The 23,405-nt window shown below is 30.9% G+C and overlaps 5 protein-coding genes across 8 annotated transcripts; 3 read left to right on the forward strand and 2 right to left on the reverse strand.

The window, feature by feature from the left end:
• Positions 1 to 1,007: 1,007 nt before the first annotated feature.
• On the reverse strand, positions 1,008 to 12,522 carry Wdr59 (WD repeat domain 59). 4 transcript variants are annotated; one of them, XM_076413390.1, is made up of 13 exons: positions 12,400 to 12,522; positions 12,065 to 12,243; positions 11,863 to 11,998; positions 11,117 to 11,384; positions 10,839 to 11,052; positions 9,907 to 10,205; positions 8,980 to 9,631; positions 8,783 to 8,918; positions 8,582 to 8,727; positions 8,388 to 8,505; positions 7,215 to 7,244; positions 2,604 to 2,837; positions 1,008 to 1,567 (listed from the first exon to the last, which is right to left on the reverse strand). In XM_076413390.1, the coding sequence occupies exons 2-13, from the start codon at positions 12,163 to 12,165 to the stop codon at positions 1,274 to 1,276; spliced, it is 2,628 nt and encodes an 875-aa protein (XP_076269505.1). In that variant the 5' UTR covers positions 12,166 to 12,243; positions 12,400 to 12,522; the 3' UTR covers positions 1,008 to 1,273. The 4 variants fall into 4 exon arrangements, with proteins under 4 accessions (XP_076269505.1, XP_076269508.1, XP_076269507.1 ...); XM_076413393.1 differs by having other exon boundaries at positions 11,863 to 12,014; XM_076413392.1 differs by lacking the exon at positions 7,215 to 7,244.
• Positions 12,498 to 13,752, forward strand: LOC143202136 (uncharacterized). The gene is made up of 2 exons (XM_076413423.1): positions 12,498 to 13,053; positions 13,104 to 13,752. Exons 1-2 carry the CDS (start codon positions 12,683 to 12,685, stop codon positions 13,519 to 13,521), a joined length of 789 nt encoding a protein of 262 aa, XP_076269538.1. The 5' UTR covers positions 12,498 to 12,682; the 3' UTR covers positions 13,522 to 13,752.
• Positions 13,753 to 14,221: 469 nt separating this feature from the next.
• LOC143202141 (transmembrane protein 98) lies at positions 14,222 to 15,327 on the forward strand. Its single transcript, XM_076413432.1, has 3 exons — positions 14,222 to 14,582; positions 14,634 to 15,069; positions 15,127 to 15,327. The coding sequence occupies exons 1-3, from the start codon at positions 14,428 to 14,430 to the stop codon at positions 15,193 to 15,195; spliced, it is 660 nt and encodes a 219-aa protein (XP_076269547.1). The 5' UTR covers positions 14,222 to 14,427; the 3' UTR covers positions 15,196 to 15,327.
• On the reverse strand, positions 15,316 to 18,200 carry LOC143202116 (ATP-binding cassette sub-family F member 2). Its single transcript, XM_076413400.1, has 9 exons — positions 18,064 to 18,200; positions 17,660 to 17,822; positions 17,350 to 17,590; positions 17,099 to 17,253; positions 16,779 to 17,046; positions 16,525 to 16,723; positions 16,084 to 16,404; positions 15,634 to 16,029; positions 15,316 to 15,582 (listed from the first exon to the last, which is right to left on the reverse strand). The coding sequence occupies exons 2-9, from the start codon at positions 17,817 to 17,819 to the stop codon at positions 15,454 to 15,456; spliced, it is 1,869 nt and encodes a 622-aa protein (XP_076269515.1). The 5' UTR covers positions 17,820 to 17,822; positions 18,064 to 18,200; the 3' UTR covers positions 15,316 to 15,453.
• Positions 18,201 to 18,450: 250 nt separating this feature from the next.
• Rrp6 (exosome component Rrp6) lies at positions 18,451 to 22,352 on the forward strand. The gene is made up of 12 exons (XM_076413388.1): positions 18,451 to 18,651; positions 18,711 to 19,109; positions 19,213 to 19,400; positions 19,460 to 19,790; positions 19,845 to 20,192; positions 20,256 to 20,404; positions 20,458 to 20,620; positions 20,693 to 20,929; positions 20,980 to 21,198; positions 21,405 to 21,736; positions 21,800 to 21,995; positions 22,052 to 22,352. The coding sequence occupies exons 1-12, from the start codon at positions 18,550 to 18,552 to the stop codon at positions 22,106 to 22,108; spliced, it is 2,721 nt and encodes a 906-aa protein (XP_076269503.1). The 5' UTR covers positions 18,451 to 18,549; the 3' UTR covers positions 22,109 to 22,352.
• The last annotated feature ends 1,053 nt before the right edge of the window (positions 22,353 to 23,405 follow it).

Raw genomic sequence — 23,405 nt, forward strand, 5'->3', positions numbered from 1 at the left:
ATCCGTTGGGTATGATTACCTGACTTGGTATACATAATGCATTTTTTTCCTAGTTTTACATCAAATTAAAAAATTATGGATGACAGATTGATAACACCTTCAGTCCAGCAGTATAAGGAATTTAATAATTAAAACTAATAGTTAAAAATAAAAGAGAGACTAACGTAATGAGACATGAGAATTACCAGAAAAAAATAACAGGATGGATGCCTTTATGAAAAAAGGAAGATCGATATCGAGAACTGTTGATTAAAAGGTTAATGTGAAAGAGGATGTAAATATTCATAATTGCTGAACTTCTCATTAATTTTGGGATCCACATCTATATAAACCAGCTAAGAGTTTTTGCGGATATTGAGCTGAAGGTAATAAACTGTGGGCACCAATTTTTTAATTTACAAAAATGGGATTATAAACAAGGAATTAACAATTTACCCAAGATGTAGCTCTCACACAAGCAATTGTGAATAATAAAACAAATTAATCCATGACATCCCTATATGAAATAAGATTTGTTGGAAATAGGAATAGAGAAAGATGAAATAAAAAAGGAACGCGTAAAATAAGAAAAGGGGACCTGATTTATTGTTTCAATTTTTATTATAAATATTTAGATATCACAAGACATCATAACTTTTAGTAGATAAATAGAACAAGATTAAATAGTAAAATACTCACTAATGTTTGAAACTATTCAAAATCTTTTATTAACACCCACAAAGATAACGTTTTTAACATCACAGCCTAATGGCAATTTATTAAATCAGTTCAACATTCAACAAGTTAAAGTATATATTAGAACAGACGTAAATCTGAAAAAAATAGTATAATTATTATAACTGCAAATTTAAAGCAGAAGTATCACTTAACTATATGCATTATTAAAGGTAGCATAATAATATTAAATAATTATACATTAAATATATCGAATTATATTAGTAGTGGTCGTGAAATAACAATAATTCCAGAAAACACATACACAATATGGTAAAAAAAGAAAAAATACCTAAACTTTAAAGTGAATATATATTATATCTGTTTTACAATTTTACAGTAGATCTCTTTTGATCTAAGGTCTAGATAATATACTGTTTAAAAATGTTGTGTTAAACACATGAAAATATATAAAGTAAAACAACATATATAACAGGTTTCTTAAGAGGTAATTTTTCATGTACAATATGAAAATCTTATTTATTCATTAGATGATATCACTTTAATAATATTAGTACTAACAAAATTACTAATAATCCAGGCAGAAGTAACTATAAATTTAAGTCAAGTTAAGTAAATCGGCTGTCTCTAGGAGACAGTTACAGCCGCACTTCGGGCACTCGTTCATGATTGCGAACCACTCTTGTAGATGTTTAGTATGTCCACCGTGTCCACAAACGATACAAGCGTTTGCTAACCCTTTAACTGCCATATTACATATGACACAATGAAAGGGAAACCTTTTACATTTATCACAAAGAGAATGTCTGGTTATCTTGTGGCACCTATCACAATCAGGCAGGAATTCGATACCTTTCTGTATTTGCACTGGTATAGCCATATATTTCATAACCTGTAAAAAATGTCTACTTAACCAGCGATAACATGGGTTCTCTAACATTAATATTATAATTATATATCGATATGTAATACCAAAAATCAAAAAAATTAAAAACTTTATAAAAAAATAAAAAGTACTATGTTTATTAAATTACATATAATATTCTTTCATTATTCTATAAAAAAGAACTATAGGCCTGCTTAATTACTATTTATTACTAACACTTTTTTTTTTGAGTACTTTAGGCCTTCTAGTCCGACATTAAGATTTATCAATATCACCCTTAAACACGAAAACTAATACAAAGTTTGAAAAGGGAGTAACGATTGATAATAATTTTTGCGAGATCTGACGTTTCAAAAAAGGAAGGAGGAAAAAGGCATTTGAACTGACCCTCAGGCTTGAAACAAACTCAAAATAAGTGCATGATTATACTCGATACAAAACTCCATTGGAATAAGCATGTCAAAAAGAAAAAAACTAAAATATAAAAAATATATTGGTTAATCAGAAGGAAATCTCAAATATCCATATGTAACCTATAAGCAACGACCAAATGGATGATCATAGATAAATATCTAGTTTTAGGTCACTGTAAAACCAGAACATAGAACTAATAACAATATTATAAATAATTGTTATTAATTATTCCTTTATAAATCAATATAATCATGTCCTGATTGAGTCCCGGGCCTAATACATATGGCGCTAGTTTTATTGCATTCACCGCTTTTTCAGTTAGTACTAATCATCAAAAGAAAGCTGTTAAAATTTCATGATATTCTACTCATACGTTTGTGAGTAATTGTTCTAAGAGTGACACTTGTTATTTTCAAAACAATGCATAAAAAATCATGTTTTAATTTTGCACTGCTTCTTGATGGCAAAAATACCATTCAAGCGAAGCAATGGCTTGAAAAGTGTGAACACCCAACTTCCTACTAAGACAAATGTGCAAAAAATAAATAACATTAAGCTGCCTTAGACGCACAAGCATATCGATGTAGTGAAAATAAAGGGGATTAATCAGTGATTATGCAAAAATTACCTCTGCGCTATTATACAAAAACCTCCAACGATGCAGAGTTTCGGCGTATGCAATTTTGTAATATTCATAGAGAGCAACGTAAGGAATTTTTGGTAATTTTGGTTTTATGACGGATTCCTCCATCTTCAAATTGTCTAGCGATGTTGACCGAATGTGTTTGGCAATTGCTGGAAAACCCCACCCGTCCTGTACTATATCGGCTGGAGGTATTGTGTGGTATGGTGATCCACTGAACTGCAAATAACAATTAATTATGTAATACATCAAAACATGTTTTAATTAATATGTCTATAACGTACATCCTTATTCTAATCTTTCTGATACGTACACATTGGAATATTTTCCCAATATAATAAAAAACTACTAAAGAATAGATCACCTGTTCGTTTTATCCGTTTAGATAAAAAAAATCAGTCTAACAAAAATATCTTAATCGATCTTTAGATCTTCACTTCTAGATTGTTTATTATACCAATAGCAGTGGCGGCTCCCGATAAAATTTTTTAAGGTGTTCTGCATTTTTTGCAAAAAAAAGAACTTACGTATTTATTTATAAATAAAGTCCATCCAACGTTCCTTTCTGTTCTGCAAATTTGGTAATCATTTGTCATTAAAATTTTCTATTTCGGAGATAAAATATTTTCCAATAGATAGCATGGAAAGAGCTGTTAACGATATTCGCTCATTGAATTTCTGACAAACATTTTTATGCACCTTAGTATTGAGCTTGCTATTAAAAAAATTAGAAGAGATAGTGCACTATATAGTGTTCTGCAATCATTTCTTGAATAAATAACTGACAGTTCCATTCGTAATCGTTCTTTATCAAACGTGGGATAAAAGGAACGTACGGAAATGACTTTATCCTCAGAAAATTTACCGCAATACTATCCAAAGTATTCCGAAAAGAAAAATGGTGCAACTACTAGATGCACTTCTAAAGCAGAAATTCGGTGATCAAATTTACTGATGCCTGGACGGTTGCGTTTACTTTCTGGTGGCTCATGACTTACTATATCTAATGCTTCACTAATATTATCAATATTATTTCACAGTTGAATAATACTGCGTTCAAATTTTTTTTGCTGCAGTTGGTTGAAAAGGATATCTACGTGGGGCATTACATGATGGAAAAAAGTTAGCTAAAAATTGAAGACCGGATTATTTAATGTACGGCGAATGGAGGCTGCACTACAGACTGTGTTGCTGGAGAATTGATATATTTCATCAATACACTCAATGAGATGGTTTCTATTTTCGTACACAACATTAATAGTCCGTATAATAAAGTTCCAACGGATTGGAGCACCGTAACGCGCATAACAGTGTACATAGTAAGCAAAGGGATACATTTTTTAATTAATACTTGAACGCTTACACGTTGGGTGCATTTTAAGTTAAAGGATCTATAATGCATAAAATTGTTTTACTAAGTATTCCGGCATCACATTTTTCAGGAATTAAGTAGTTCCAAAAACGCTCAACTCGATCACCATCGCGAACATATGTAAAAATAACCAACAGTTGAGATTGCAGCAATATCGGTTATACGTCCGCCATGATCGCCAATAATTAAGAATGATTAATTTCCTCAATTATATATTCAAGGATACACTGTAACAGATTGTTCTGTATTTCTTTAGAGGTGCTTTTAAGCATTCTTTAGGTACTCACGAAAAAAATATACTCTTATCATGTCCCCGAAGAGAAAATTCAAACATTCCATAAAATTTAATGCAATTTATAATTTTTGATAAAATATACTTATTCTTTGACACATTTTCATTATGCACAATCTAATTGAACAATAATATTTGTTGCATTATTGTAGTAATGCAAATTCCATACAAATTTTGAAGATGGATTTTAGAGTTTTCATCTCTTTTTATTTTCAAAGTTAAGTGGTGTAGATGGGTGACCCCTATCTCCGTCCAATCTTTACAGCCACCAAAAAGTAAGCAGGTAAAACAATACGACGCATTTTTGTTACATAAAAGACGTGTTCGGTCTGTGTCACAAATGCGGCTTTAAAAAAAGTCTAACAATAACATTATAAAGACTGGTGAAAAAGAGAAAGTGCGATCGGAAAAAAGGTCAGTACAGTAGAAAATAAATGCAAAATGCCATAAAACGTTAAGGGTCGAAAATTCAACATCTGGACCACAAATGCAGCGTAGAATAATTTGAAACATAAAAGTAACCGTATTATTTCAACAATATGTGGAGAACACTGCACAAAAAACGGATAAAATGGAAATATCGACCTCAGGCGGATCACATATTGCAGTTTTGAATCTAGAGAACACGACTAGACCCAGAACGAACAGGCACTTTACAATGCATGGATGAACGAAAAGTCGGCGCGGGAGAGTCTGGAAATTGCATTAGCCAATATGCAAAAACAAATAAGTGCCCTCCAGCTACAAGAAGAAGAATATGAAGAAGAATTGCAGAAAGAAGTAGGCTGGATAACGGTTAAAAATAAAAAAGAAAAGCAAATAATTCCCCAGGATCTTCACCACAGCAAATAAAAATAAAACAAAATAAAGAAATTAGAATGCCCAGGCCACCCCCAATTATCGTAAGTAATGTTACCGACTTTGACTTGCTTTACAAAACACTGAGGTCCAACTATATAGTATTCAAAGCAGCGGTACTAAACAATGGACAAATAAAATTGAACGCCGAATATCGTACATTCACAATAATAATAGATTGCTTAGAGTTGCTGAAACTGCAATGGCACTCTTATGAAGACAAACAAACCAGAGACATCAAAGTTATGGCAAGAGGGCTTCCATCAACAGCTAAAAGTGAAAAAATTATCGCAGAACTAAACCAAAATGGACTTAAATGCTTAAAGGCGACAAATATTAAAAAAAAAAAGAAAATACCAAAAATAACAAAGGAGACATTTTAGTCCATAAGAAGCCATTACCTCTATTTATGTTAACCTTTGAACATGATGCAGACTTAAAAACCATTTTTGGTATTAAAATAATTTTAGGGGTCGAAATAAAAATCGAACCTCTAAAAAAATCGAACTTAATACCGCAATGTAAAAGATGCCAATTGCATGGACACACACAGAAATTCTGCAGAAGAGAACCTAGATATGTAAAATGTTCGGGTAAACATATCACCATAGAGTGTAGAAAACCCAAAGAGGCTAAGCCGAAATGTGCAAATTGTAATGAAGCGCATCCGGCAATTATAGAGGATGTGTAGTTGCTAAAACACTACAAGAGAGGAGAAATAGAGTAGCTCATCAAGTTAAACATCAAGAAACAATGAGTGAAAAGAAACAACCGAAAAAATATAACAAAGTTATTGTATAAAGTATCAGTCAAAATAATCAAAGAGGCACAAAGGAAGATGAAGCAACCACCAACGAATTGCTACTTAAACTAGCAGGAAAGCTGGACGGACAAGAAAAAATTATCGAATAGTTTTCCGAAAGGATTCAAAAACATTAGGCCGGTGGCCCCAAAAACCCGAAATGGCAAATAAAGATATCCGAATAGCAATTTGGAATGCTAATGGAATCAAGCAACATCACGCTACCCTAGAAGTATTCCTAGATATGCAAAAAATAGATATTTGCCTAATATCAGAAACCGATATAACAAAAGAATCCTTTATTAAATTTAGATAATATACATTTTATCATACCATACATCCAGCCAACACCGCAAGAGGAGCAAGTGCAATAATAATAAAAAAAGAACATTTCTCACCATCAAGAACCCGGACTCAGTACAGCAGAAAAGCAGGTAACAGCAGTAAATATTAAATCAAGTAGATACAAGGTTACAATAGTCGCAATTTATTGTCCTCCAAGATACAATAAAAAAATGGAAAATTATTTGAATGTCCTAAACCTCGGAGAAAAATTTATAATTGGAGGGAGGTGATTTCAATGCAAAAAATACAAGATGGGGACCCAGAATGACAACAACTAAAGGCAATGAACTGCATAAAGCAGCTGCTGAACGAAGATGTAGTTACATGTCAACTGGAAAACCAACTTATTGTCCGAATATTGATCAACAGAAAACCCCAGACCTGTTAGATTTCTTCATAGTAAGAAACATAACATCCAACTATATAAAAGTCGAAGAAAATTTTGAACTAAGTTTTAGGATTTGCTTTTTGGTAAGTAATAGAAAATATTTTAGTATTTTAGTGAGATTACATAATTATTTTTTGAGAGTTTTTTAGTTTTTTTGGGAGCTTTGCAGTACTGCAGCGCTTATGCATCAGCCGCCACTGTATGAACGTGATAACTCGTACTAGGAAATAAAATAACAGAAAAATGAGTAACAGATGACCTACCCTAAAAATATTCAATAAATTTTATCTTTTATCAACAATAAAAATGTACACGCATGTATTTAGCAATATTATTTATTTCTTCACTCTATAATAATTTACATTTCTGAAAATGTCATAAACCTCTGAAACCGAACTATAACTAAATGCAGGAATGATATACGTTGATATTTTACTAGAATTTACTGAATATTTATGGAAAACTAACTATTTAAATACACCAGACAAAAAAGAGCAAGAACACCACATTTTTAGCAGATGATATATGTTAAGAATTACCTTAAGCCACCATTTGTTTGTCCTTATATGCTAAAAAATAAGAGTGAAATGATGTAGATGTACACTATAATATCACAATACAATTTTGCTGTATGTATGGTTATATTGATTAAGAATAGATTTTTGACATTCATTTAAAAGTAATAGTGATAATTTTGTATCATCAATTACTATATATTATTATTTTGAACTAATAATATTAGATGCTTGATTGCATTCTGATCATTTTTCACTTTAAAAAGGTATTTATTAAGAAGAATGTGTATAGTATATTTTAACCAAAATATTTTCCATCGTTTCCTACAATTTTTTCCCATCTTTCTGATAACATTCTTTAGCATTTCCAAATCATATGCCAGTCAAGTCATACATATCAACCAAATTGCAACACTATTGCTAGTCCTTTTTTTTTAAAATGCGTCATTTAATTCATTCAATCGGCGTGAGTAGACATCTGCAGTCGCAGTTTCTTTCGATTTTAGTATCTTATAATACATTATACCTTGTTGATCCCACAAGAGCACGAAATGTATAGTAAGACTTTATGGGCATAAATATTCGGCTTCTTTATCGATGTCGACGACCTTCATGGACCTAGTGGATCCACTTTTTATAATACATCACAGAAAGAAATTACCTTTTTTTACTGACAAACAATAAAATCGCGATGTTGAAACGTTTGAAAACGGCATATTCAATCAATTCATATGGCTGGTATTTCTCTCCTTCTCTCAAATATATATTATAAGTCCTCGTCTTGAATTCATTGGACATTTTTGATCCTCCAAACCTTCTTTGTCAGTCTTTGTCATTGACTCTAGATTACCACTTTTAAATCGTTCAATATATAGTGGTACATTGACATTTTATTTTAGTTATTACATTTTATTTATTTAACAGTTGGGGTTAGGTTACTTAATACTGGGGTCGCACTGATATTTCACATATTTACCAATAGATATCGTTGATCGAAATATGTGCATCACTCAATATTAGCTCAAAATAATTTAATAAGGAGAATAAATAGTATAATTTGTTAATAATGATTTGTAAATGAATTTTTTAGCTGATTCTTGTTGATATATTATGAGTATTAGTGACGTATACAAATAGCATTTGAAGTAAAGCAAGACAATTTAACTTTAATATCTAACGCAAAAAAAACATACTTACCATTGGAGACTGTGCTGATTTTTGAGATTCCTGTAGAGAAATTTGTTGTCCTTTCCTATATATGCAACATAGCATAGCAGCCATTTGTAGATCAGATTGTAAAGCATAATGCTGAATCCTAGAACAATTTTACAATGAATTAGGATACTGCCCAGAAAACCGATTTAGAGATACTTAAAAAGCACATGACTTACAAAGATTCAATAAGGTAATCCCCACAAGGATGAGAAGCCCATAAACCATCTTTATCAATCTGTTTTTGAGCAAGCACTAGTTCAGTTAAGGTCCATGCCTGAACTAAATCACCACGTCCAACTACAGCAGCTGCTGCAGCATTGTGCTATGAGAAAAACAGTTGGTGAACATACAACATTTTAATTCCTAATTGCTTTTACCTTGCATATAGTAGCCACATCGCCCTCTAATATGTATTCTTCAGCTAGCTGCCTATTTATTAGGAATAAATTACTTCCATCATATATATGTACAATAGCTTTTGAAGCCCTTGCTAACGCATGCTTAGATCTGGATCTACATGATTAAGATTATAACCTTGTTATTAGATTCAAAATCAAAATAACAGAATACATACTTTTGTTTCTGTTTTTGGAAATAATAAGCTGAAACTGTCATTTGATCTGTTGATCGTTTAGCTAATATCCCTTCGAGCGCTGACAAGTCTCTGGGAGTACCAACAGATTCACTTTTACTTCCAATTCTTCTGGTAATAATGGGTCTACCAAAACAAACTAATGTATTTACTGAACAAAATTTTGCACCCGATGTTCTAGGGAACGGTATGTACGCATCATTATAAGAAGTCATTGGGCTTCCCTGCTCGCCATAAAGTCTCTTATACAATTTAACATTATCTCTATCTTTAGACAGTTGTTCTAATGTAGACACCATTTGTCGCAGGCAAGGCTCCAAACAAGTTCGATTTTTTGATACTCTCTGTTGAGCAAGATGAACCAAGGTTTGCAGCAATTTAGATTCAACAATAGCATCCAAAATGGACCCTGTTGATATCTGGAAATCTGGCGGTGTTCCGTAAGGATAATCACTAGGAAAATTAACTTGCAGGTTTACTGTGAAGCTGTTCACTTTAGCTGTCACATTCACAATTCTACTGTTCACATTCATATTCTTAATTTCCAAGTTTGGTATATGAACATTTAATAATGAGAATTCTTGTTGCAACGGTTGAAACCTCGCTGCCTTTTTACAAATATGACCTTCCATAACTGCAACATATAAATGTTACTTTTTATTATTCGTTATAAATATCTTAGAACTGTTTTTATTTTATAACTTGCAAAAATATAATTGTAGATAATGACCCATACAAATTAATTTAATAATATTTCTTTTGCTACAACTCTATAAGACGTTGCTATCACTATTTTATAGTGTAGTAATTACACATAACATTACCAAAATCGGTCATTTGTATTATTTTTGAGTTACTAGTTAAAATTCTTAAATGTACGTTTATCAATGAAATGAAATAAAAATATACCTAAATTACGTTCATCGAAATTACTAATGATTTCTGGTTCATGTCCGCACATTTTCTGCAACAAAGGTGATATTTTCCATACTAAAAGCCTCTGATCCTTTGACCACGTGATTAATTCTAAATGTTTACTATTTGCCTTGCTGGGTCTCCATGCAAATTCCAGAACAACGTCCTTGTGCCCTTCAAACGTGTGCATAGGTGCTGCCTTATTTGATATATTCCATAGTAATAAATTATTCTCTCCTCTTCTGATCTGAGGTACAACAACGGTTACCAATCCGTTACCAAATGGTGTGTACCTAAATAAATTAAATTATAAAATTATACAAAATAAGAGTGTTCTAAATATAACGGAATGATTCACGGGCTCTGACGGTCCGATTGGCAAGATCTTTTGTTGTGTTGGTAAGCATGTTTAGAAAGTAATTGTATATTTTCAGGATGGATTGGTTGAATTGTTCTCAGCTATCCAAAGAACAATGTGTTTTAAAAATGTTGGCCGATTTTGAATTTCTCGCAAATAAAAGATCAGAGAATATGTCTGACACAAAATGGCAGAAAGTTGTAGAAATATGAAAAATGACTTTTGGAAAAAGGAAAAAAACCATTTTGAATAATCGCCTAATCACAATTAGAGAAAAAATAATTATGAACAATTTATTGCTCGCACTTATCGCTATTTTGCAAATTTCTAACAAAAAAACACCAATAATACCCCAGTCCCCGTAATAATAAAAAGAATAAGTAAATAACTTTAAAGTTGGAAATACTTTAAAGCGTATAACATTAATGTGAATGAATAATTTTTCTAAAAAATAAAAATTAGGGTTATTTTAGTAACATCTCATATTTTTAAAATGTCTAAATATCAGGATCAATGTAATCATTGATCATATTAAAAAAATTGATATTGATTACTTAGTGTTTTTTACCTTGCCCTCCACACCGCTGCATTAGTATTTAACACAAAATCGGGTTTTCTTGGGTTTCTTGAATCAAAAAACTTAACAGTACTATCATGACTACAAGAGGCAATTTGATTTTCAAGATATGGATTCCAGTCTAAACCATATATTTTTCCTACATGAGCTGCTACATACTGCACTGGTAATGATTGATACCTATCATCCCAGATTTTTATATCACCTAATAACAAATAACAATTAAAATTAAATAATTGTATTGAAATGTATAGCATTAGGTGGTGTACCTTCATGAGCACTAGCAATTGTGTGTTCAGAAATACGATTCCATCGAACTTGGGAAGCTTCTGCGACTGCTGAAAGTGATAATATAGGCCTTCGACTATCCCTTATATCCCACATATGAATAAAGGTGTCAGTCGAGCAGGTAGCTAGTACGTGTGGATTAGTTCGATGCCAATTTATATCAGTAACAACACGAGTATGTGCTCGTAGTGAGTGTGAAACTGTTAAGGACTCATTTCTCCAATGTAACAATTCAATTCTTTCATTGCTCTAAAACAACATATTAACTGAAACTAATTTTATTATATTCCAATACAACATTGTATTAACTAATATATACTATTATTTTTCTGGAATACAACTGTGTACAAAAAAGCTAATATTAAGGAAATCTTATAAGTATTAAGTATTTCATTAGACTTTTCACAATTTTTGGCATTTATTTTAAAAAATTCAAGTTAATTTATTTAATTTTACATATTTAAAAATTATGTTATATATTAAATAAAATAATATAAACAAATATTAAATAATAATTAATAACCTTTACATTATTAACTTTTACATTGCATTTACAGCATAGATGTCTTAAAAAGTTTATTGAATGAACATGTTAAACAAATGATAAATCTGTAACAACATTATATGTACGTTTCAGTATTTTTAACTAACAAAATAAAAACAAAAAACAAATCGATATATATATATGTTGTAGATAGTACAAAACATTAATTCTATATGAACATACCGATATAACACACATATGTTTGTTATACGCTGTAGGGTTCCATTCAGCCACACCAACTTCATACTTGCTTTGTCTTTGCACCTTTAAAACATTCGTTGACTTGTCTTGAAGATTTTTAACAGCAATGCATCTTCGTCTGAAAATTATGAGTACTTCATTTAAGTGCTAAAATTAATTCAAAATAGCAGATAAAATAACTTACCCTGCTAACAAAACATAATTTCCTGTAAAATCTATAGACATAGCACTAGCTTGCAAATCTTTGCATTCCAATGCGACATAATGGTCATTGTTCCCCATCATTATATTTCAACACTAGTCAAATTAAATATTAACTCTTATAACTAACTCATTTCCTGAGGGTACCATAACTGAGCTATCCTAAAGTTTAAATCATTATAATTATCTTAAAGTAACAGGTAAACAACAATAGGAACAAATATCAACATAGCCTTAAAATATCTCTATTTTTTAGTGGGTTTTTACAATATTTTTACAAATATACACAAATGCTGTATTATATAAGAATTAAATTACTTGGTCGCTATTTTTAATGGTCACAGATATTTAAATTTTGGAGTTTTGAGTATAAAAATGAATAAAATTACATCATAAATAAATAAAAATGGAATCATGTATTGACATAAAGGTGACGGAATTAATCTAACCTAACTTTAAATTATAATTTTTCTATCATTACTTTGCAATATGGTATAATATTTAATTAATAATAACTTATTCGCTCAAAGTTCTTTTATCATGACAAATTATTAATGTTATTATATTAAAGACACATAATTTGTACATTTTAAGAAACAAGATGGCTTTAGTTATAATTAGAAGAGTTTGCAGATCGCCTTCTATTAGGCCCCAGTTTTTCAAGGAAAGAAATATATCCATCTTATTACCGAAATTAAAATTTAGTGTATACGAAAGCCCATATTCGTTAAAAAGTGTCTCAAAAATAAATATCTCTAATTATGGCACCTGTACTACAATTCGATATTACTCAAATACTACAAACAGTAAAGAGAGTGTCAATGTTAATAAAGACAAAAATAAAGAGGAACCTAAACCATCGCTCATACAGAGGTTTAAACAAATGTATAAAGACTATTGGTATGTGTTAGTTCCCGTACATGTACTATCATCAGCTGCATGGTTTGGTGGTTTTTACTACTTGGCTTGCAGGTAATATGTAATATACAATTTAGATCTATTATAATGTAATGTGATTTTAGTGGGGTAGATATACCAGCAGCTTTAGAGCTTATGAATTTCAGTGAAAAAATTGTTAATTCAATGCGAAACTCAAGCATGGGCTATGTAGCCATTGCTTATGCTTTATATAAGATTGTCACACCTTTACGATATGCAGTTACTTTAGGAGGAACAACAGTTTCTATTCAATATCTGAGAAAGTGGGGATATATAAAACCATTACCAAAAGGAAAACTAAAGCAATTATATTCAAATACCAAGGAAGGTTTTAAAGGTAAAAAGGATAATTTAATTGAAACTATGAAAGAGAGTGTTAAAGAAACAAAACAAGGCATAAAAGAGAAGAAAAGTAGTATAGTGGGTAGTGTTAATAAAAATGAGGCTGGTTCTGTTATTAAGGAGAAGGTTATTACCAGTACCTCCAATAGCAAAACTTAATATATTACACTATAATTATATAACATATTTTTATGCTAATTTAGCTCTATCAATATATATAAACTATGGATTAATTAGAATACATTAGTTTTATTTTTTGGTGCTATTACATCTTAAGAGGTAATGGTAAAGGTGTAGTAAAACTTTGTAAATAAGTTACATAGAGGTTTTATTTTCTTTTTATTAGTTTTTATTTGTATTACTTATAAAATACATGATTAGATAAACAAAGTCTTTTATTTTTTTAATAGTTGTGTCTCCCATACGATTAACCTTTAAATGTATTGTTCTAAGACGAAAAAATTTAATTCCTAAAAAAAGTGTGCGTTCAATAAATGTTCAAATCTTGCTAGGCTGTTATCATAATATTTAATTTTAAAAAATATCTCTGAGAAGTCGGAGGTTTAATAAGCATAATCTTATAATGTCAATAAATCATTTTATTAAATTTCTCATCTTATTCAATGTCTCTGTTCTCGTGTCTGTTTCCTTCAGAACAGACTTCTATACCATTTAATGAAGACCATCAGTTCAAAATCGCCTTAGTTTTAAGTTCAATTTACAGACAGGATTAAAATAAACATTGCTACTAGGTTTTTGGCTGAATTTTTGTTGATTAAATGGTGAATATATTATACTCTAGTATAAAATTTGATCATTAGATGGCGCCAATTATATCTTTGCTTATTGTTTTGACGATGCAGTATATCAACAGGTGATTGTGACAGGTAGTGTCAGAACGGGGGTGGTTCTTAATTTCACTTTATAACATATCTGTGTTAAATTTGCAGTCTGAATCAACAAAATGTGCTTTCTAACTATCTTTGACACTTAAATTATTTTACATAGCACGTGATATTGCCGTCTAGAAAAGCGTTTGAACTAACTGTGATATTAATTACAGTAATGTCTCCAGAATATGCAGAAATGATCGCAGCTATAGCCTTCGGCGTTTTATCAGCAATATTTGTTAGTGCATTTGTTATTCTTATAGTCATATGTCGAAGACAGAAACTTCTTCATAAAGGGACTTATTTAGATAGTCATCATGATGTTTCCAGGTAATTCAACTATTTTGTGATGTGTGAGTCCTTGAAGATGTTTTATTATAGACCTGAAAAACAACTAATTGAACCAGAAAGACCAGAATTAGAATTAGGAGAAGTAAATTTAAATTTTGATGGTATTTTAACTGATGAACAGTGGATAGATGATGCAACAGGATTAATACCACATTGTTTGGCTATATTGAAGACCTGCAGATATCTCACAGAACGCTTAACCACATTAGCAATGAATTCAACACCATTATCGGGCAATTTTGGACAAATTGTAGAAAGTGCAAAAAGAATTTCTAGCAGAGTAGATGACATGGTAAGAAGCATGTACCCACCATTGGATCCAAGACTGTTAGAAGCTAGAGCAGCAGCACTGACATTGGCAGTTACTCATTTAGCATTAATTGCTAAATATGAATGTGGTCAAAAGGATAAATTTAATCTTCAATGGATCGATAAGCTTTTAGAAGAAATGGATGGCCATGTTATGGTAAATATATTTGATTTTATCTGAATAAAGTCAGTTAAATAGAAGTTTTTCTTTTAGTTTTTAAGAGAAGCTTCACTTTGCCAAGAAAATTTTACCAAATATCCTCTACTAACAAATGGACTTTAAGAATCTCTGTAACCATCACACTTTTGTTATTAAGCATATATTTATGTATTTTTAAAATATATGTCTTGTTAATTATAAGAATTTTCTTTATTATACATAAAAATATATAAATAAAAAAAATTATAAGGTAAATAACCACCATTTATTTAATAAAAAGCAAAATAAATTAGTTCGAATTTGAGTTCCTTCTTTTTTTCTTAAAATGGTGCTTGGACATTTTAAATGTTAGGTCTAATAACATTTCTACTGTGCAATAGTTTATCTTTGTTTAACATTTTTTTCATTATCCTTTAATACTTTGCTTTTCAAATGTTCTTTGTAAGACAAAATGTCTCCTACCCATTTAGTAACAGTTCCTTTTTCACATATCCAAATTTCTTCTGCAACCTATACAAATATATTAATACAATGATCCCTTAAATATATCGATTATATTACCTGACTAATTAATCTGAAGTCATGACTAACAAGTACTAATCCACCTTCAAAATCATTAACAGCCTCAGCTAAAGCATCTATGGTCTCCATATCTAAATGATTAGTGGGTTCATCAAGTAAGAGTAAATGAGGTGCTTGCCAAGCTAACCAGGCAAACACTACCCTACATCTTTGCCCATCAGACAATTGCCGGATTGGACATACTTGCTGTCTTCCTGTTAATCCATATCTACCAATAATCTTTCTCATTTCTTCTTTTTCTTTTACATCTGGGAAACACTTCATCATATACTCCAATGGAGATAAGTCCAGATCCAACAATTCATGTAAATGTTGGTGGTATCTGGCAATTCTTAGATGGGAATTTTTTCTGATCATACCTTCTGTTGGGACAAGCTGAAAAGTATTTTTATTATATTATTGCATATTTTTACCACTCATTAAACTTACATCCCCATAAAGCAACTTTAACAATGTACTTTTGCCAGCACCATTAGGACCTACCAAGGCCAATCTGGTATCTAAATCAATTCCAAACTCTAAATTTTTATAAATGTATGGTGTGGTGTCATTGTATCTAAAACTAACATTCTGTACCATAATTACTGGAGGAGGGATAGTACCACAACTTGGAAAGTAGAAGGTTACTGTCTTATCAGTGATAACCTTCTCTGTTAGACCTTGAGCGACCATTTTAGCTAGAGTTTTTTCTTTTGATTGGGCTTGTCTAGCCAATTTGGCAGAACCATGACCAAATCTTGCAATGTAATTCTGAAAATGTGTAGCAAAATTTTAGTATAAATTATATATATATTCCACACACTAAATTGTATGTCAACATAAATGTCCTATTTTATTATAATAATATTATTTTATACTAAAATAAAGTACCTTCATATGATTAATTTGATCCTGTTCCCAGTTATACTGTTTCATTTGATTTTCTAAAAGTTCCATCCTAGTTCTTACAAAAGCGTCGTAGTTTCCTGTATAATACTTGAGTCGTTTTTTATTCATATGTACAATATTTGTACAAACTCCATTTAAAAAATCTTGGGAATGAGATATTAGAACCAAAATTCTTTTATAACTATAAAAAAATCAGTCAGTCATGTAAAACTTTCATTAAATCAAACAAAAATTACTGTTTTAATTCTTCCTCTAACCACACACAAGCATCCAAATCTAAATGATTGGTTGGTTCATCAAGCAGTAATAGATGAGGTTTAACATACAGTGCTCTGGCTAAAGCAATACGCATTCTCCAGCCACCACTAAAATCTCTAGTTCTTTTCTGCTGCATCTCCTTGGAAAATCCCAGACCATGTAAAATATTAGCTGCGCGAGCTTCAGCAGTATCAGCAGAGATTTCTTCAAGGCGATCATAAATGTCCATAAGCTGTTCCTGGGATTCTGCCAAGATAAAAAAATTATTTCTAGCTCTCTAATACAGTTAATGATTTACCATCATCTTCACAAGCAACTAAGGTCTCGGCAAGTTTCTCCAAACGTACCCTCTCTTCATCAACTTCCATAACACATTGAAGAGCTGATTTATCAGATGCTGGCATTTCTCTTGTTAAATGGAAAATATCTATATGCTCAGGTATAGGCACTTCTCTGTAAAAACAAATATATAACAAGTTCTATATGGTATTGTTTTCCAGTTTAAAATTTTATTTCAATAATTATCATGATTAAGTATCAAGATATTACCTGTTACCCAACACTGCCAGAAGTGTAGATTTTCCACAGCCATTAAGACCAATAAGTCCATACCGTCTTCCACAATTTAACTCAAGCATTGCATCTTGCAACATTTCAGATCCATGGAACGTAATCGAAAAATTTTCAATTTTTACATCTCTTGATTTTGGATGTACTGCAAGAGAACCAGTGCAAGCTCTTGCTTCAGCATTTAATTTTGCGTCGGCCTCGAGTTTAGCGCAAAGGGCTTCTAAAATATAAATAGAAGTTATATAAAAATCAATTAAATATATAAATATGAACAAAGGATGTAACATGCCTTCCACACTAAGTTCACCAGAACCATTCTGAGTTGATCCATTAGTTGCATTTGCTTTATCATTTTGTTCTTCTGTTTTCTGGGGCCGCTTTCCTGCTTGTCTCGCTTTCGCAGCCTCCTTTTTACGTTGCTGTTCTCTCTTCTTTGCGTCAGATGGCATATTCTTTAAAAATAAATAAAAACTCAAAATTATTATTCGATTGAAATTCACGACTTTATAAAAATATTGTTTATCACTTTAGCAGACAAAAGGTAAAATAATACTTTCACAGTTTTTTGTTCCCTTCTTAGGAAATTTCCGTAATTTTTTGGAAAGGTCACTATATTATAACCTAAATTTTACACGATGTTAATTTAGTAATCGCTTTGAAATACATATTTTATTTGTACTATTGCATACTTACGTCTTTCTTTTCAATGAATTCTATTAGAAAATAATTTAAGTGGTGAAAATCATAAACAATTAGATAAAATTCTATGGCAAAAGTCCTCTCGAAACCGACCAAAATTGCAAAGAAATACAATTTTCAAATAGGGTAATATAACTGTCAGTTATTTTTGTAGACATTCGATTCCTTTTAATTATTTGACAGTTGGTGATCCTGGTCAGAATTAACATTTTTTTATCTAAAGGTAATATTTCTAAAATAACAGTAATTTTGTTTTTAGTAAAAGGTTCATTAACTTAAAATAGGGTATACTTGTTATTCCGTAATCAATAATATTCCTTGTTGGCAAAAAGTTGTATTAAAAAGTATTGTTGAACATATATTAAAAAGAAGAGAATTATTTTCTATGGAGAAAAAGAAGAAGAAAATGAGTAATTTACTGTGAACGCATTTTATTACGTTTGTTTATTAGTATTCTTAGATTATGTAAAAATTGGAGACATGTCAGATCAAGTTCATTGTGGTTCTAGCAATTCGACAATGGAGCAAAGTGATCAGAAAACTATTTTTCCGGGATATAATTCATTAACAGATTTCACTAAGGTACATATATAAGGTTATATATTTTGATTTGTTTATATTTTATTTAAAAATTTTCACAGGATGGTTACAAGCTCTTAATGGAAAGTATAAAACAAGCCAATTGTTTGCCGGCTGGTAGAGATTGGAATTTTTATACTACTTTTGATTCTGTAAAGTCTGTGTTGAATACAGAAGCCAATCATATTATTGATAACATTAATTTAATTTTAACAAGAAATGATGTTGGGGGCACAATGCGAAATATGACACTTGAGTCTAAAACAGAGAGGTTAATAGATGCAAATGATATATTATTGGAAAGAGTGGCTAATAATATTGATGAATTGAATGGCATAAGAAAAGTTAATACAGAACCTGTGAAGTTACAGACTGTCAGTGCTGAATTAGTAAAAGTCAATGGTTCTTGGAACAGATCAAATGCAAAATTTTCTGTTAGTTCTTCACTTGTGACTTCAAAGGTATGCATTTTTTATTTTATGTACATATAATAAACAATAAATGTAAGCACATTTTTCAAATAATAGTTTATAACTTAGAATATTAAAATTTCATATTTTATAGGAACCTTTACACAATAGTGAAACCAGAATTCGATTATTAACCGCTGAAAATATAGTAAGACCACAAAAATTGTTTAAAGACAAAATAGATAACACTAATGAAAATCCTTGGCAACCCAAGATAAAAGAGAAACCTAATTCATTGAAACCCTTGTCTATACTTTTAGAAGAGGTTGAAGGAGGTGTAGAGTAAATGCATACATTTTTAGTTAATATTTTAGATCACCGTTTTGTTTATTTAATTTTAGGTTTTCTCACCCCTATTTGTATGAATTAGAGAGATTCAATCCACCTGAAGATCAGCTTACATCTATTTCTATTACCAATCCTAAACCAGTAAATGAAACACCATTAATTGAAATCACCAAACAAGAACAATTACATGATTTGGTTGAAGATTTAAGAAAAGAAAATGTGATTGCTGTTGACTTAGAACATCATTCATACAGGTCGTTTATGGGTATTACTTGCTTGATGCAAATTTCAACTAAAGATAAAGATTATTTAATTGATGCTTTGACATTAAGAAGTGAACTGTGGATACTAAATGAGATATTTACAAGACCTGAAATTGTTAAGGTTAGTATTTGGTTGAGGAAAAATGGATGTATTTATATAACTATTTGTTTTTAGATATTTCATGGTGCACAATCTGATGTGCTTTGGTTGCAAAGGGATTTATCTCTTTATGTAGTTAATATGTTTGATACATATTTTGCTGCCAAACAATTAGGTTATTCAAAATTATCATTAGCATATTTAATGCAGAAGTTTTGCAATTTTTTGCCCAATAAACAATTCCAATTAGCTGACTGGAGAATAAGACCTTTACCACAAGAGCTAAAGGATTATGCTCGAGAAGATACTCACTATTTAATTTTTATTTACCAGAAAATGAGAAATGAGCTTATTTCAAAAGCAAATGGTGCAGATAACTTATTAAAAGCTGCTATACAAAATAGTACAGACTTATGTAAAATAGTAAGTTTTTTAGTTCTTCTTAGAATCTAATAAGTGTTATTATTTGTATGCATTTTATTTTAGAGGTACTCCAAACCTAAGTGGCACGAGGATAGTCATTTAGAACTGTATCGAAGGTGTAATAGGATGTTTGACAACCGACAAATGTTCGCTCTTAAAGAACTCTACAAGTGGCGTGATTATATTTCACGAGAGCAGGATGAAAGTACTGGGTAGGTAAATCATTAATATGTTTTCCTGTCAATGTAAATGTTGATATTTGCAGGTATGTATTACCCAATAACATGTTGCTTGAGATTGCTCAAAGGCTACCAAGAGAAATGCAAGGTATAATAGCATGTTGCAATCCGGTGCCACCTCTAGTTCAAGCTAATTTACTTGATCTTCATAAAATTATTTTAAAGGCTTTAGAAAAACCTTTTGAACAAGTAAGTTTGTAATAAACGATGTAATGACAATAACAGTAATAATAATATATTACACTAATAATAATATTTTAGCCGATTTTGAAAGAAGATACTAGAGCTAGAGGTACGACGAAAAAGATGTCTAAAATAAACATTGACAGTCCCTTGCATTGTCCTCATGACTTAACAAATGTTGAAGAATTTCGAGATGATTTACCTACATTATTGGGAAACAGTAAAGCCAGTTTGAATCCTTCATTTGATACTTTAATTGAACAACCTCGATCTATTTGTAGTGTATTTAACCCCATTCATATAACTGATGATGATGTAAGTATAATTTATCTGTTGATAATCGGAATTTAACTTTATATTTTTAGAATTTGAATCTGGCTGAAAAGTTTAAACGTTTCCGAGAAGGTTTCAAATTTCTAAGTCCTTTTGATCGATATCAATTGGTTAAGCCATTTATAAAGGCCAAAGAAAAGAAGTTAGCTGAGGATAAGTTGAAAAACAAGGAAGATTTACCAAAGCCAACTGAAACTGCTGATGTTATAGATTTAAAAAATGATGTTTCTGTTGAAGAAAGTATAGAGTCTGTAAGTTGATATATGTTTTGCTATAAGATTGTTGAACTAATAAATGTTCTAATATCCCATTTAGTTAAATATTTTTGTTTTTACTTGCTGTCATTATTGTATTCTCATGTTTCACATATTTTACTTTGTTTATTTTGGCCTTTTAAACTGTATATTTGCTATTAGTTTCCTAATTCAGCTTTATTAATGATGATGTAATTTTTTAGGTACATCAACACTTCTTGCTTCTATCTCGTTCTGGTAAGCCTGAACCTGCTGTTAACAAGGAAAAATTGTCGTTAATTGAAATGGGCGGTAGCAGAAAAAGGAAACGTGAAGAATATAATAGCACCGAGAAGAATCCAAAAAGTTCTCTTGATACACCTATTCCGAATATTGAGGTGCCCATTGTGGTTGGTAGTTCTAAAAGAAATGAGACTGAAGTAAAAACGAGTGGTAAGCGAAAGTGGCAACCATCACCAGCCGAATCCTCTGGTAAACGGCCAAAACCGGCCAATAACAAGGATAAATTTAAGAAAAACAAGAAAGGAAATAATGGGTATACATTTCTATTTTTAAAACCAAAACTTTTTATTTTACATATATTTGGTTTATTTTCCAGATCTCAAGGTACCCATAGTCACAACAAGACCTGGACTAGAAACAGCGATAATAATAAAAACGTGAATACCAATAGAGGTGGGGGGTCCCAGGAACCTAATGCCTATGATTACTCGATGGTAGATTTTCGGCAATTTAGAGGTGGGGCTGGTAAAGTACAGCTTATACGGCCAATTAGTCTGAAATACAAAGCAAAGGTAGAAAAAAACTGTTAGTGCTTAAAACAACGTAATAACTTTGTTTTACTTTTTAGGGTAAATCAAATCGTGGTATGAAATCTTCAATAATTGGAAGGAAAGGCGGTTTTTAAAAACTAGTTGTATACATAAGCATAAAAGTTTTATAGTTGTTATTTATATGTAATGGTGGGTACAGACCTGGGCATTCGGCTCGAGCTGATTCGGCGCGTTCGCAGAAAACATGCATAGGCAGAGATTAGACTACGTTTTGTCTTTTTTCATCAATGCGCCGAATATTAAGATCTGTACCCACACTAATAATATCCTATATAAATATTTTATTATTATCCTTTCAAATAAAGGTTGTTAATCTGATGTTTTTTTTAATCCATTGTTTGTAGGAATTTTATTCATATATATTATATCGCGCGACCGTTTGGTTAATGAAGGACCTTGTTCTGAAAAATTGGTGTGATCAGATTCAGTTTGAGACATAACAAGTGAAGTTTTAAAGCGTTTCGTTTATTATTAAAATTTATTTTATGTATTTATTACTAAAATAGAATGGGATTAGTGTTATTGTTCGTATAGTCGATAGGAGTCGCCAATTTCTCCATTAAAATATTTTTTTAAAGAAAATTAAAAGATGCTTTAAATTCTGCATTGATTGTGATTCTGAGGAGGTAATGACGGTGTTTTCTTTTGAATTCATTCAATTATATTGTCAATAAAAAAAAACGCGTTAACTATAGCTCTTCAGTTATCTAAATCATTCCTCAATGGCTGTCCGTTAGCCGTGAACTATTGGGATTACAGAATATCCATGGTTTGAAAAACAGCCCCAGTTTGTAAATTTCTGATACACACGTCGCAGTTCATTTGAGCAGAAGACTTGCGGCTCATGGTGCACGACCACCAAAAAACTTCGGGTTATGGTCTCTCAACCGTGGAGTCAAATAAATAGTTATAGAAATTTGGGTAACAACAGTGCAGTTTAGAGGGTTATCAAAGGTAAACTGGCAGACCAAGGGGGTTTTGTTTATGTTGGAATAAGATGGGCTTGCCAATATCATTCCTACAGTTTACTTCTCTCCGTTAAAATAAAATAATTAATATATTCCTCTTAATTAGCATTGGAAACTATCGACTGTTTAGTTATTAACTACTTTTTAGATTCATTCAAATACTTTCAGTTTACTGCTTTTGGTTGACTAATTTCAGTCGTGACTATTTCAATCGAGTCTGCTACCTGTTTTCAATGCCTAAGGAAAAAATCTGAAAAAGTTAATAATTACTTCATTTGTTCCTTTAATTTATTATAAAATTGTTCAATATGCTGTGAGTTTAATCTGTATTTAGTATAATGTATTATGTATTTTAGAAATAAAATAAATTACTGAGTTAAGCTGTAAATATGATATATAAAAA

The sequence above is a fragment of the Rhynchophorus ferrugineus genome, unplaced genomic scaffold (genome assembly GCF_030347505.1).
Source record: "Rhynchophorus ferrugineus isolate W39M unplaced genomic scaffold, kcgeb_rfMv2 rfM9, whole genome shotgun sequence".
In the NCBI taxonomy this organism is placed as follows: Eukaryota; Metazoa; Arthropoda; class Insecta; order Coleoptera; family Curculionidae; genus Rhynchophorus; species Rhynchophorus ferrugineus.